Source organism: Lagenorhynchus albirostris, chromosome 6 (assembly GCF_949774975.1).
Source record: "Lagenorhynchus albirostris chromosome 6, mLagAlb1.1, whole genome shotgun sequence".
Classification (NCBI taxonomy): Eukaryota; Metazoa; Chordata; class Mammalia; order Artiodactyla; family Delphinidae; genus Lagenorhynchus; species Lagenorhynchus albirostris.
Window position 1 is genome coordinate 81,573,772 of NC_083100.1, and position 14,834 is coordinate 81,588,605.

Below are 14,834 nucleotides of genomic sequence, written 5' to 3' on the forward strand. Positions count from 1 at the left end.
TTATATGTAATTTGTATGATTTTTACTTGCGAGATGACTCCATCATGACTTATTCTTTTACTATTATATGCAGGGAATAGATTAAAAACTGCACAGAAAAAATAGGGAAATTATTTTTAGTTAATATCAGGCATTAAGAAACTAATAATTGAAACTGCCTATAGATAAAAACACTTAACCTTACATCAGAATAGCCAGCTGAAGCACTATGAAGGACACAATAATATTGTGAGGAGACATCGGGTCTGTTTTCAGTATTTTACATTCTCCTGTGAATGTAGTAATGATGCTCATGAGTTTCTTTTAGAAATCTTCCTATTTTTCTTTATCCTTGTTAGAGAGATAAGCAGGATGACATTTTATATAAACACAAATAATGCATAAAAATCCTCTCTTGTAACCTAAGGCAATTTACATCGCAAAACAGTACAGAATAAAAACACTTAAATATTTCCAGCATGAAGATCATTTATTCAAATTAATTTCAGGTGCTGTCCGTTATAATAGTTACACTCTCAGAGGAACAGACTGTACCTCCTTCAGCTGGGGACCACAAACTTGGAGGTAGCACAGGTAATAATAAGGGCTCACCTGACATAAAGCACTCCATTTTGATCCACACGACGCTGCCAACCCACAGGAACTTGTATAGCTGGAAGACCTCCATCCTTGTCCCCTCCGTCACACTCCTTGCCTCCATTCATTTTCTGTGTCTGCTTGGGACTCCCCAAAGATATCAGCAATAAGATGATATCCTTATATTACAGGGCATCATGGCCTTCAAAAATGGCCAACGCAGCACAGTTTTCCCCAGACTGTACAAAATGCATTGGGAAGCTTCGGCTCAGTTTGGAACCAAGTCCTTGAAATCTGCCATTGTAGAAAAAATCAGTTTCCCATTATAATCTACATTAAATAATCAATATTTAATTCCTAAGGATGGTCTACATGGGTAAAAACGAGTGCTTCTGACTAAGGAAAATCATATTCACCAATGCTGGTACCTGTCTGAAGTGGGGGAGGGGAGGAGTGTAAGTTTTTAGTTCAACATTTTGTCTTGAACCTTGATGTTGGACTAAAATAACCTCTATTGTTTAGAAACTGTTCTCATTTTTACAGTGTGAGTCAGTTAATATTTCCAGGTACTACCCGCCTTTATAGGCCACATTCTTTAAACTTTCTCTTCATCTTCCAATCTGAATCCAAGATGTTGCAGGTTGGTTCATCTGATGTTTTCATGTCTTCAAAATTCCAATAATGTAGCCTGAAACATATGTAAATATGTAAACACTTAATAATGAAAAACTGAGAAGCTGCACACTGTTTTTCTTTTTTTTAAACATCTTTATTGGAATATAATTGCTTTACAATGTTGTGTTAGTTTCTGCTGTATAACAAAGTGAACCAGCTATAAGTATACATATATCCCCACATCCCCTCCCTCTTGCGTCTCCCTCCCACTCTCCCTATCCCACCCCTCTAGGTGGTCACAAAGCACCGAGTTGATCTCCCTCTGCTATGTGGCTTCTTCCCACTAGCTATCTATTTTACATTTGGTAGTGTATATATGTCAATGCTACTCTCTCACTTCGTCCCAGCTTTCCCTTCCCCTCCCCGTGTCCTCAAGTCCATTCTCTATGTCTGCATCTTTATTCCTGTCCTGTCCCTAGGTTCATAAGAACCATTTTTGTTTGTTTGTTTTTAGATTCCATATATATGTGTTAGCATACGGTATTTGTTTTTTTCTTTCTGACTTAGTTCACTCTGTATGACAGACTCTAGGTCCATCCACCTCACTACAAATAGTTCAATTTTGTTTCTTTTTATGGTTGAGTAATATTCCATTGTATATATGTGCCACATCTTCTTTACCCATTCATCTGTCGATGGACACTTAGGTTGCTTCTACATCTTGGTTATTGTAAATAGTGCTGCAATTAACATTGTGGTACATGTCTCTTTTTGAATTATGGTTTTCTCAGGGTATATGCCCAGTAATGGGATTGCTGGATCATATGGTAGTTCCATTTTTGTTTTTTTAAGGAACCTCCATACTGTTCTAAGCTGTACACTTTTAAAAACAGAATAAACTGGTAAGTGTACTAAACCACTCTTAAGTCCTCTGCTGTCAAAATCACATGTCAAACTCAACGTGTTTTCTTCTTCCAACTTGATCCACTTACTCCAGTTAAAACAATTTGGTTGCTCTTGCAACTTTCTAATTGCAAGATAGAGATAGACCCATAATTATGGCGTTACACATATACACACAGAACCTCCTTCTAACTGACAATAAAAACATATTTACGCACAACCTCCTTCTGACAATAAAAACATATTTATCACCTCTTAGAACCTGACAACTAGAAAGTTGTGTGTTAATCCAATCACTATTTTTTTTGGCCATGTGGCATGTAGGATTAGTTCCCCGACCAGGGATTGAACCCATATCCCCTGCATTGGGAGCAAGAAGTCTTAACCACTGGACTGCCAGGGAAGTTCCTCAAAAACTGTGTTAAATGACTTAAGATTCATATCATAATAGTAAAACTTTAAAAAGTTAAAATAAAAATTAATATTTTAGATTGTTTTAAATATATGTGCATGTATAACTCAATCAACACATAGTGTAAGTATACACAAAACTACTCAATCTGCATTCTTAAAAGTCTACATATTTAAGTTGGTCCCAAATCTATTTTTAGATCTCTTCATTGAGAAAGCAGGAGAATGCTTTATAGTAAAAGGCATCATGATTCAGGCATACACCTTATTGCAGCCTTGGCTCTGAGGCAGATTAAAGGTGTTGTAATGAAGCAAATACTAATATAGCTGAAAGTCAGGAACCATGGGGATGGGTGTGGGAAACACTGGCAGGCAATGGGAAAACCAGCAAAAATTTATTGGGAAAAATGTGGGGTGTAAAGGATAGTGCCAAGTAGTACATTCTCAATGGTGACTCAAGGTGCTAATTTGCATTTCTGGGCCCACTCCCCTGGGTCTATGCCTCTCAAAGAAATGACCTGCTTGCACGCACAGCTTCCTATTTCTGTCTCCCATTCACTGACCCCTGCTGATCACATATGTGTTTTATTCATGTTTCATTTAACAGTTAATGAGTGGCTATTATGTACGAGGCACTATGCTATGTGCTGGATTACAAAGACGGTAAGACACCAGTTTATCCAAAGCCCCAGGAAATATTTGTGTTTGACACTAAAGAGGTGCTGAGGGACTTCCCTGGCAGTCCAGTGGTTAAGACTCTGCACTTCCACTGCAGGGGGTGAGAGTTTGATCCCTGGTCAGGGAAGTAAGATCCTGCAGGCGGTGTGGCAAAAAAAAAAAAAAAAAAAGCTGCTGAGTGGGGTAGAATAGAAAGGAAAGAGGCAGGGAGTGGGACGAGAAAGGATGGAGAGAGCAAGGAAGGGACAGTTCCTGTCCTCAAGAAGTTTCCAGCCTAGTGGAGTTCCTGGTGCTAGTGAAAGATGTAACAGAGATAAGAATTTTGTGTGATCCTGGACTCCCAGTTTGGCCAAATAGCAACAGACCCCAATGAGTGAAACTTTTTTTTTACAGTCCTTTTTCATGCTCATTTTACTACCTTGCTTTTTCCTAAAGAAACCTCTTCCGTGGTCTGTGGTCTTTAGATTGGACCACCTCTCATCTTCCTCACTTTCAAGCTTTCTTTTAGATGCCTATTTCTTTCTTTCTTTTTTTTGTCTGCCTGCTCTTGCGTGTGACTCCAACTTCCCCAAGACTGACTGGCTCATTCCATTAAGTAATTTGTAGATCTGCCAGATAATAACATTGGATTCATTTCTGCCAAATGTCTCCCTCATATTTCAATAATCAAAAATACAAATATCTGACGGCTGGGTTTTGCTTAGACCAGCGGTTCTCAAAGCATGGTCCTGCGACAAGCATCATTATTGTTACTAACATCTGGGAACATGTCAGAAATACAATTCACAGGACTGACCCCATACTTTCTAAATTAGAAACTCTGGGGGCAGTCTGTTTTTTAACAAGCCCTCTAAGTGATTCTAATGCATGCTCAAGCTTGAGACCCACTGGCTTAGACTAATGCCCCTGCTTTCCATCCCCGGACATGACCAGTTTTACATTTCTACACCATGCAGGCAGCCAGCCTACTACTTCCTTTTGTTCCTGGGAGGGTCATCCTTTTTTTGGCTGATACTTCACCATTCTAGAGGCAGCTCAGTTGTAAGGGCCTTAGGAACCCCTCACGCAGCTGAGGTCCAGTAACTATACAGTTATCATCTATTTATCTCTAAGAGGCATTGATTTCCTCAACATTCATATTGTAAATTTGGAAAATTCAGAGATGTTTGAGATGAAAACTAAAACTGAACTGTAATCTCACTGTTGAATCATAACCACTGCAAACATGGATGACTTTCTTTCAGTCATTGTTTTTGGAAATTTCTAAAAGCACACATTAAAAAAAAGAATTTAATCTAATAAACAATGGACCACTACTCCAAATTCACAATGTAAGCATTTTGTCACTTTTGCTTATTTAAAAAACAAAACACTTTAAAAATATTACAGATGAAGTTAAATACTACCCCTCACCCCCATCCAATTTCTCTTTTTCATCCCATTCACCTCCCCTCTGGCTTAAAGGCAACTAACATCCTTATTTTGGTCTGTATCTTTCCAGGCTATGTTTTTTTTTTAAATACATTTATTTATTTTATTTATTTATTTTTGGCTGCGTTGGGTCTCCGGTGCCACGTGCCGGCTTTCTCTAGTTGCGGCGGGTGGGGGCTACTCTTCCTTGCGGTGCGTGCGCTTCTCATTGCGGTGGCTTCTCTTGTTGCGGAGCACGGGCTCTAGGCATGCGGGCTTTAGTAGTTGCAGCATGCGGGCTCAGTAGCTGCGGCTCGCGGGCTCTAGAGTGCAGGCTCAGTAGTTGTGGCGCATGGGCTTAGTTGCTCCGTGGCGTGTGGGATCTTCCTGGACCAGGGTTCGAACCCGTGTCCCCTACATTGACAGACGGATTCTTAACAACTGCGCCACCAGGGAAGCCCGAGGCTATGTTTTTATATGTTTATTTCTTATGTATATATGTAAACAATATTTGGTTTTGTTATATGTATTTTAAAGTTTTTACATAAATACTATTATACATATATATCATTCTGCAACTTGCTTTTTAAAATTCAACATTGCTTTGAGTGCTATCTCTGCTGAGATACATAGATCTATCTCTGTTGCAGATATATAGATCCAATTTGTTAATTTTAAACATTTGAATGGTATTCTAACATATGACTTTACGATTATTCATCTATTGGTATATCAATCATATTAATGTTGGGTTGTAGGGTCTGCACGTTTAAACTTTAGAGGCACTGCCAAATTGCTCTCTAAAGTAGCTACACTAATTCCATTTTTTTCTATGTATAATAGTGCCTTCTTTCCTTTAAATATTGAATTATTACCACTTTATACTTTATTTTCACCTTGAGCATTTTACTATGGCATTAAATATTTTTCCAAAATATGACTTTTAATTGCTTAGAATTTTCTTGGACAGAGGTTTATAATTTATTTACTTACTTCCCTTTTGTGGACATAGATTTTCGCCTAAATTTTCACAATTACTAATAAATCTGAGGTAAATATCTCTGTACATAAATATATGGCCATTTTGATAATTCACTTAGAAGTATTTGCTAAAATAGAATTGCGTAATTTTAGGGCCTTTGATAAATTTCCTAAAGTGCCAAGAGGGTAGTTTTAGGAAAACATTTCAGGACATGCTTCTCAAACTTTTGAAATCCATGCATGCCCTCTTTTGCTGAATATTAAAATCTATTCTATTTGCCTCCGAGATTCTAATAAGTTTATCTTCTATATAGACCAATCATTCAAGATTTAGTCAAGTTTTATTTTTATAGTTTTATGATGAAAACACCAGTTTCTCCTCTTTTCCAAATTTAACATAAAAACTACATATCCACAACATTTTCCCTTCCCTCCTTCCCCAAAGATTCCATTATGACCCACCCTGTTTATATGGCTTGGTTCAAGCCCAGTAGACACAGGTTAAAACAGAAAAGATATTGTAATATGAAAGGCACCTCCATCTCATTAATACTAAGGATCAGGGATAGATCTTATACTTAGAACATAATTTAAATTTATTTCACAAACATTTCTGGTAGCAATAACAAAATTCACAAAGGTGTGTGTGTGTGTGTGTGTGTGTGTGTATGTTCTGAGAATATCTGCCACAATTCTACCAACAATTTCATTTTCCAAACACCTTTCAATATGCAAATTAGTCTATGAGAGTCGACTTTTGGTGAACTGAATTTTAGTGACCTGATTCACTTCTTTGCATTGGCTTCATTCAGAATTCAAATTAGATGTCACCTCCTCAAGGAGATCACACTGTAAATCCTAGGTATTCTCTGAAACTTTGTTACTTCACTGATACCTCTTATTACCCGATTTTTTTCTTATCATTTTTTGTTTGTTTATTGCCTATCTCTCCCCACAGGAATGTAAACTCCTCACAGCAGGGACTTGTTTCTCTAGGTTCCTCCAGTAGTCCCACTTCCTGGTGTAGTACCCCTGGCCTACAGGAGGTGCTTAAATACTTGATGAAGACTAGTTACAAGTTACTACAATGACTACATTCTAGTTAGCCAATACAGTTTTATATTTTGATTTTTACCACGTAGGCCTGTAAAGTTTTAGCAACACAGGCGTCTAAAGTGAAAGAAAAGTTTTTAAAAGAAGTCAACAGAAGCCGGTGACTATGCATGTTGACAAAAAATACAAAGGATGTTTTTTGCTCTAGATTTGTCCCTAATGATCTCAAAATCTCTGAGTAATAACTTCTGTGTAGCAAAAGTATGATAGGGCTTCTAAAAAAAACAATATGCTAACTTTATACTTTATTTGTAAAGTGCATCAGAGTTTTATTTAAATGGTTTATATACACAATTTAATTGGATTAATAATGGAACCACTAAAATAGATGAATGCAACCATATAAAAATGAAACTTGTATTTCAACAGGATGATAATCAATGCAATAGACCTTTTTTCTCTATCTGCTTTACTGACATTCTTGTCAACCTAAGAATAAATTCACTATGTTATGAAGTGATAAGTGTATATTTTAAAAGTTACACCCAAAACACCATGCAGACTAAATATCAGAGCATATGACATCATGAAAATAAGTAGGTAATCTTCATAAATCTTTCTGAATAACATCAAACATCATACATTCTTCTGAATAATGTCACACAACCTTGATTAATGTAAAAATAATGAATTGATTTTTAAGTCATGTGATATTATGAGTAAATTCTATTAAAATGTTTATAATGACATCACGTATTAATCTTGTGCTCAGGGCCATTACTTGGATACACAGTAGGACAGAATGAATCCTGAATGAGCTATTACCAAGGTGAGACGATATAAATTAGGTAAAACACCAATATTTAATGTTATATAAGTATAAGTTATCATTTGTACTTTTTATACAATGATTATAAACTTAACTCAGGAAATATTCAAAGTTAAGAAGTCTCCTCCAGTAAATCAACTATATACTTCAATAAAAAAATTAAAAAAAAAAAATTTTAAAAAATAGAAAAAAGAAGTCTCCTCCATTCTGACATTTGCAAGGGTGAATGCCTCATGTTCTCCAATTGAGAAAAAACGCTCACATAAAACCTACCTCTATACTTAAATTCCAAAACAATATGTACATGCAACAACAGGTATAATTGGATTAAGAAATAACGTAAGCGTTAGCATTTTGAAGAGTAATGTCTGAGTGGCTACAATGTTATCATTTGATTGGGTAATGAATGGATATACTCATCATCTTTCCATCATTATTAAGTTAAATTATGCTTCTTAGGGTAACCCTGAATGACATTTCCCTTTTCAGTGATCTTTCATCCTCATATCTATTATTTAAACAGTTCCTTAAAAGTACTTAGCCAGCCTTCCCATTCAACCTTCCCATCTGTTTCACCTTTCACCTATTTACTCAAGCTATGCATTTTTATTTATGAGCACACTTATCTTACAGTTATATCTTCTTTCATTTAAAAACAAAAACCTTCCAAAAAGTAGCCTCATTTTAACTCTGGTTATTATTTTCATTTGGTTCTTATATTCACTGTGCAGCCACCTCTTCCAAAACATACCTCTCAGATACATCTTTTGTAAGAGACCTAATGCCTCTGCCAGGCTCTACTTACTCACCCCAAAGTACTCCAGTACATTTACACCTGTTTTATACAGTTGTATCAGAATACCACAAGCACATCTTTCCTGCTCTGATCACTAAAACTCTCTAGTTTCAAACGTCCTTGCCCTTTCAGTGCAGAAGAGTGTAAACATTCAAAAACTGTGCATGAGGATCACATTCACGTGGAAGGTTACATTTTTTCACAAACTCGGAAGGTATAGGGATAGGCTCCTGAGAATGAGGCCAGTCTTCAGAGTCAAGGTAACAAGGATCCTGACCTATGCCCTTCTATGGTCAGGAGGATTACTTACACAGGCCATTTCATGTTACCAACGTTCAGCAACTTACACATTCTTGGCACATAGAAGCCTTTGGAGGATTAAGTGCTGAATGTAGTAGATTGCAATTGGCCACAAATATTTTGTAGCTCCTTCCATCAGGAATTGGGACTTATTACTCTGTGGAGAGAGAAAAGTCCAGCTGGTCCAGCTAGTCCAGCTGAAGCCCCAGACATGTAACTGAGCCCAGCCAGCATCATGTGGAACAGGGATGAGCTGTCCCAGTTAAGCCCAGCCTAGACTTCCAACCCACAATCATGAGTATTATTTCAAATAGCCAAACACTATACTGGAAATGATCTAGAAGTCTAAAATAGGGTTTTATTTAAATTAAGTACAGTATTGAGATGCTATGTAGCTGTACATTTTAATAGCTTGTGACCTTGGAAAAGTTTAAAAAATTTTCTTTCCTTATAAAATGGAGACTTTATAGAACTGCTTTGTTCTGGGGATACAATAAGTTAAAAGTCGTAAACTAGTACCTAGCACATAATAAATATCTAAGTTGTTATTATTTATACATAGCTATTAAAATCATGTTATTGAAAAGGTCCATGACATTGTCAGGTGAAAAAACACATGACAAAGTTGCATGTATAGTTATAAATCTTCATTTACAAAAATGCTACTATTTATGTAGATATAGTAATAGAACAGCAGTATCTTCCCCATGCTTATCCCTGGATAGGAGGAACATGAGTGACTTTTATTTTCTTCATTGCTTTTCTATATTTTCAAAAAATTTTTATAATAAAAATGTGTTGGATCTGTAATTAGGAAAATTATTATTTCCAAAAAAATTAAATGTTATATCCATAGAACAGCTAATTAATGTTTCCCCAATACTTAAAAGCATTAGGGAAGATTTTTATTGGAAACAGTCACAAGCTTTGTGCCTAGTATTATGCTATTACTTCTCTTTCTGTTTTAGCTAAGTGGAGAAAAAGATAGGGAGAGTCAGAAAGAATACCACATTAACCTGACTGACCTAAATAGTAGAAAGAAAAATTAAGGCTATCCCTTTGATTGGTTCTAAAATGCCTCAGGCTGTCACCCTTACTTTTCTGCTTGCAATGTCATCTGCCATCCCCATGTTTTTCATTAAACCAACTTCTGTTTATCTCAGTTTTTACATGTCACTTCCTCAGAGAGGCCTTCCCTGGTTTCTCCAGTCATTATTTGGCTTTCCAGATCTAAATTTAGTTCTCTTTATAACTCCCCCTTATGATATTCAGGAATTCACATGCATTACTACACATAACTGAGCTTTTTCTTTGCGCTCACCATTCTACATGACTACAAAGAAAAAGCAACTGAGGCAGCTAACTTCAAGTTACAGTTTCCCTTGTGCCTTTAAAAATATAGAAGGAAAGTGAGGGTTTGTATGCACATGTAGAAAATGCTTATGATGCAGTTTACTTTCTTAGAAGCCAAAAAGTGAACAATCACAGCTCCCAAATACATATTCTTTAAAAAAAATTCAGAGAACTGTTTTAAAGTGTAGTAACAGGTCACACCAGAACATTTATAAACTAATTAATAAACTCACTGTAACTCTGAGGGAAAATTTATTTATGATATATTTCTGCGTATTTGGCATCAACATAGTTGGCTAGTTTTGCTTTTCTATGGTATAGTAAAATTTCTCATAAAGATTATTTATAAAAAATACTTGCTTACATTTACATAATCTTTTTAAGAGTGCATTAAGCAAGTTTAAGGGGTTACTTTCACATTTTATCTGTGAATTACTAGTATTTTGGCTACTCAAGGTAGCTCAATAGGTCAAATCATTGTTAAAAAAAAGAATGTATATCAATTTTTTAAAATCAAAACTGTACTAAGAATGAAACAATTGTGATTTTTGTCCATCTGGGGGTTGTACAACATATTGAAACAACTAATGTTTATGTACTCTTTTACGTAAAAAATGTTTTAGCATTCTTCAATTCACATGGCAATGGATGCCAGGTTCCTACCTGGAGTAATTAGTTCCACATAGAGGTAATGGTCCCCACCGCCCCCCTGTAACACTGACAATCAAGTTACTCAAAGTGAAAATAGGAAGATTCCTCAGCCATTGAAGAAACAAATACATTGTCTCTTTATATGTATAAATATCTAGGAACACTTAAGTCTAATCAACATCTCCAGCAAACATAATTAAATGTAAAGGATAACCATAGTCTAATTAATTATCTGATAAGGTTCTCAAGATGCAAGAGAAAGAAGACAGTCTCTGTGTAAATTCTAGAAGGGGCAGCCCAAAGCACACAATCTCTAAATCCCATGATCTTTTACTGTGTTTATTTAGCTTACACATCAGGAAGGAAATGAGTAAGTAGTAATACCTGTTGATGTTTAGTGGTGGCATAAGAAAAGTGTCTCAAGGAGACTCCATCTAGCATTTGACTGCTCAGTGGAATGCTGATGGTGGCAGAGAAAATGTAGCAGCCAAAGAAAACTTATGCACAAAATGTTCAGGTTGGAGAGAAAGGTAGTTTCAATAGCACAAAACCAGGCATAGAATATTTTAGAGAACATGCTGAAGCAAAGCAAAACCTGTAGAAAATAAAGTCTGCAATTTAACAAATAGGTAAGCAAAATACAAAACCAAGTTACAAACACGAGGGCTCTGGGCCAAATCCCACCTGTGGAAGTATCTGGCACTCACACAGTTTGAGAATAATAATACAAGTGAATTAATTGACAATACTTAAATCAAAAGATGTCACATGAAAATTTGCATTTCCTGCTTTACCTGAGAAACTGGACAATGTGGTAACACTAGGTCAGCATTCCTGCCTTGCAACAATTATCTGGAACGGAGCAGTGGCTGCTCCTTCAGAAAGGACTTGGCTCTCCAGCACACTGCAGTGGCTTCCTGCTTCATTCCCACCAGCCTGGCCTCCGTAGGCACTTGGGTTTCCAACCTTCTGGAATAGAAAGGACCTTGAGGTAAGGCTTGAAGGACAGACTGTAGACCTTGACAAGAGGTACAACTTATTTCTTTTAATGACCATTTAACCTACACTTCATTGTTTCTTCACAAGGGTAGAGGATGAACTCTCTACTCTGTAGTGGATCTTCACGCATTGTTAGTATATGAAGGAATACCAGCCGGTAAGCCAGCTAAAACCACAAGCACACACAGTCAACCTTCTTAATGAAATTGATTTAACCCTGTGACTATGGTGATCGTTGAATTAGAGGAGTCAGAGGGTACAGAGAATGCTCATCCAACTTTAATTCTTTATCTTTCCTTCTTTCTTAGAACCATTGTCAGCAATACCACATTATCATTATTTCAGGAACTTAATGTTGGGATAAAAGAATTATGGAACCAAATTGTACATTATCATTATTGAGTTACAAAAAGACATTTTCCCCTGACTTTTAAAACGGCTTCCTTTTAGCAAATAAGGAAAAACATTATAAGGACTTTCAAAAGTATACTTGAGACCTTATTACCCCTTAATTTTCTCCTAACCATCAGGGAGACAAGGACAAGGTTGCTCCTCAGTGTGGGTAAAATAATCCTTGGTGCAGTTTAACTCATTTTGTTCTGTTTCCACAGGCATTGAACAACCCTTTAATTATTTGATGGATTTCATAGGAGCTTTGATATCATTAAGTTAGTGACTTAGATATCAGATACAGGTATTTCAATCAATGAAAACAAACCAACCAACAAACAGGTCACCTGGTTTAGAAATTAAATTCTTGCAAATATCGAATCAACATTGTGAAAATGACTATACTACCCAAAGCAATCTATAGATTCAATGCAGTCCCTATCAAACTAACAATGGCATTTTTCACAGAACTAGAACAAAAAATTTCAATTTGTATGGAAACACGAAAGACTCTGAATAGCCAAAACAATCTTGAGAAAGAAAAACGGAGCTGGAGGAATCAGGCTCCCTGATTTCAGACTATATTACAAAGCTACAGTAATCAAGACAGTATGGTACTGGCACAAAAACAGAAATATAGATCAATGGAACAGGATAGAAAGCCCAGAGATAAACCTACACACATATGGTCAACTAATCTATGACAAAGGAGGCAAGAATATACAATGGAGAAAAGATAGTCTCTTCAATAAGTGGTGCTGGGAAAACTGGACAGCTACATGTAAAAGAGTGAAATTAGAACACTCCCTAACACCATACACAAAAATAAACTCAAAATGGATTAAACACCTAAATGTAAGGTTAGACACTATAAAACTCTCAGAGGAAAACATAGGCAGAACACTCCATGACATAAATCACAGCAAGATCCTTTCTGACCCACCTCCTAGAGAAATGGAAATAAAAACAAAAATAAACAAATGGGGGGCTTCCCTGGTGGCACAGTGGTTGAGAGTCCACCTGCCAATACAGGGAACACGGGTTTGTGCCCCAGTCCGGGAAGATCCCACATGCCACGGAGCGGCTAGGCCCGTAAGGCATGGCCGCTGAGCCTGCGCATCTGGAGCCTGTGCTCCACAACAAGAGAGGTCACAGCAATGAGAGACCCACGTACTGTAAAAAAAACAAAAACAGGGTTTCCCTGGTGGCGCAGTGGTTGAGAGCCTGCCTGCTGATGCAGGGGACATGGGTTTGTGCCCCAGTCCGGGAAGATCCCACGTGCCGCAGAGCGGCTAGGCCCGTGAGCCGTGGCCGCTGAGCCTGCGCGTCCGGAGCCTGTGCTCCGCAATGGGAGACGCCACAACAGTGGGAGGCCTGCGTACCGCAAACAAAAACAAAAACAAAAACAAAAACAAAAACAAATGGGGCCTAATGAAACTTCAAAGCTTTTGCACAGCAAAGGAAACCATAAACAAGATGAAGAGACAACCCTCAGAATGGGAGAAAATATTTGCAAATGAAGCAATTAACAAAGGATTAACCTCCAAAATTTACAAGCAGCTCATGCAGCTCAATATCAAAAAAACAAACAACCCAATCCAAAAATGGGCAGAAGACCTAAACAGACATTTCTCCAAAGAAGATATATACAGATTGCCAACAAACACATGAAAGGATCCTCAACATCACTAATCATTAGAGAAATGCAAATCAAAACTACATTGAGGTATCACCTCATACCAGTCAGAATGGCCATCATCAAAAAATCTACAAACAATAAATGCTGTAGAGGGTGTGGAGAAAAGGGAACCCTCTTGCACTGTTGCTGGGAATGTAAATTGATACATTCACTATGGAGAACAGTATGGAGGTTCCTTAAAAAACTAAAAACAGAACTGCCATACGACCCAGCAATCCCACTACTGGGCATATACCCTGAGAAAACCATAATTCAAAAAGAGTCATGTACCACAATGTTCACTGCAGCACTATTTACAATAGCCAGGACATGAAAGCAATCTAAGTGTCCATTGACAGATGAATGGATAAAGAAGATGTGGCACATATATACAATGGAATATTACTCAGCCATAAAAAGAAACGAAATTGAGTTATTTGTAGTGAGGTGGATGGACCTAGAGACTGTCATACAGAGTGAAGTAAGTCAGAAAGAGAAAAACAAATACCGTATGCTAACACATATATATGGAATCTAAAAAAAAAAAAGTTCTGAAGAACCTAGGGGCAGGACAGGAATAAAGACGCAGACATAGAGAATGGACTTGAGGACACGGAGGGGGGAAGGGTAAGCTGGGACGATTTGAGAGAGTGGCATGGACATATATACACTACCAAATGTAAAACAGATAGCTAGTGGGAAGCAGTTGCATAGCACAGGGAGATCACCTCCGTGCCTTGTGACCACCTAGAGGTGTGGGATAGGGAGGGTGGCAGGGAGACGCAAGAGGGAGGAGATATGGGGATATATGTATATGTATAGCTGATTCACTTTGTTATACAGCAGAAACTAACACACCATTGTAAAGCAATTATACTCCAATAAAGATGTTAAAAAATATATATATATATATAGATGGTCTTTGTCAGAACCTAGAGGCCCATCACCCTTGAGAGGAATGGCGAAGTCAATGTTTTAAAATTGGAAAAGTAGGGATCACATCCTGGACCACAGTACTCCACAGGGTGCTCCTCTACCTTTGAGGTCTTTCCAGATATCTGGCCTACTTTTTCTTTTTGATTTTGGGTCAAAGCAGGACAGGGGACTGTGTAGGACAGGGTGTTGCAGCATGCTTGAGCAACGCTATTCCTCAGAAAGCAGCCAAGAGAGACAAAGAAACAACTAAGGGATGTGTGACCAAGGTTAAATAA

The 14,834-nt window shown here is 37.3% G+C and overlaps 1 protein-coding gene across 1 annotated transcript in view; it reads right to left on the minus strand.

Moving 5' to 3' along the window:
• The window catches only part of MBD5 (methyl-CpG binding domain protein 5), a 405,640-nt gene that overhangs the window by 53,629 nt on the left and 337,177 nt on the right, over nucleotides 1-14,834 (minus strand). Inside the window, exons 9-10 of the mRNA XM_060152942.1 lie at nucleotides 11,351-11,525; nucleotides 592-1,264 (exon numbers count right to left, since the gene is read on the minus strand). Of these exons, the coding sequence (XP_060008925.1) occupies nucleotides 592-704 (113 nt within the window). The 5' untranslated portion in view covers nucleotides 705-1,264; nucleotides 11,351-11,525. The remainder of the gene's footprint in view (nucleotides 1-591; nucleotides 1,265-11,350; nucleotides 11,526-14,834) is intronic.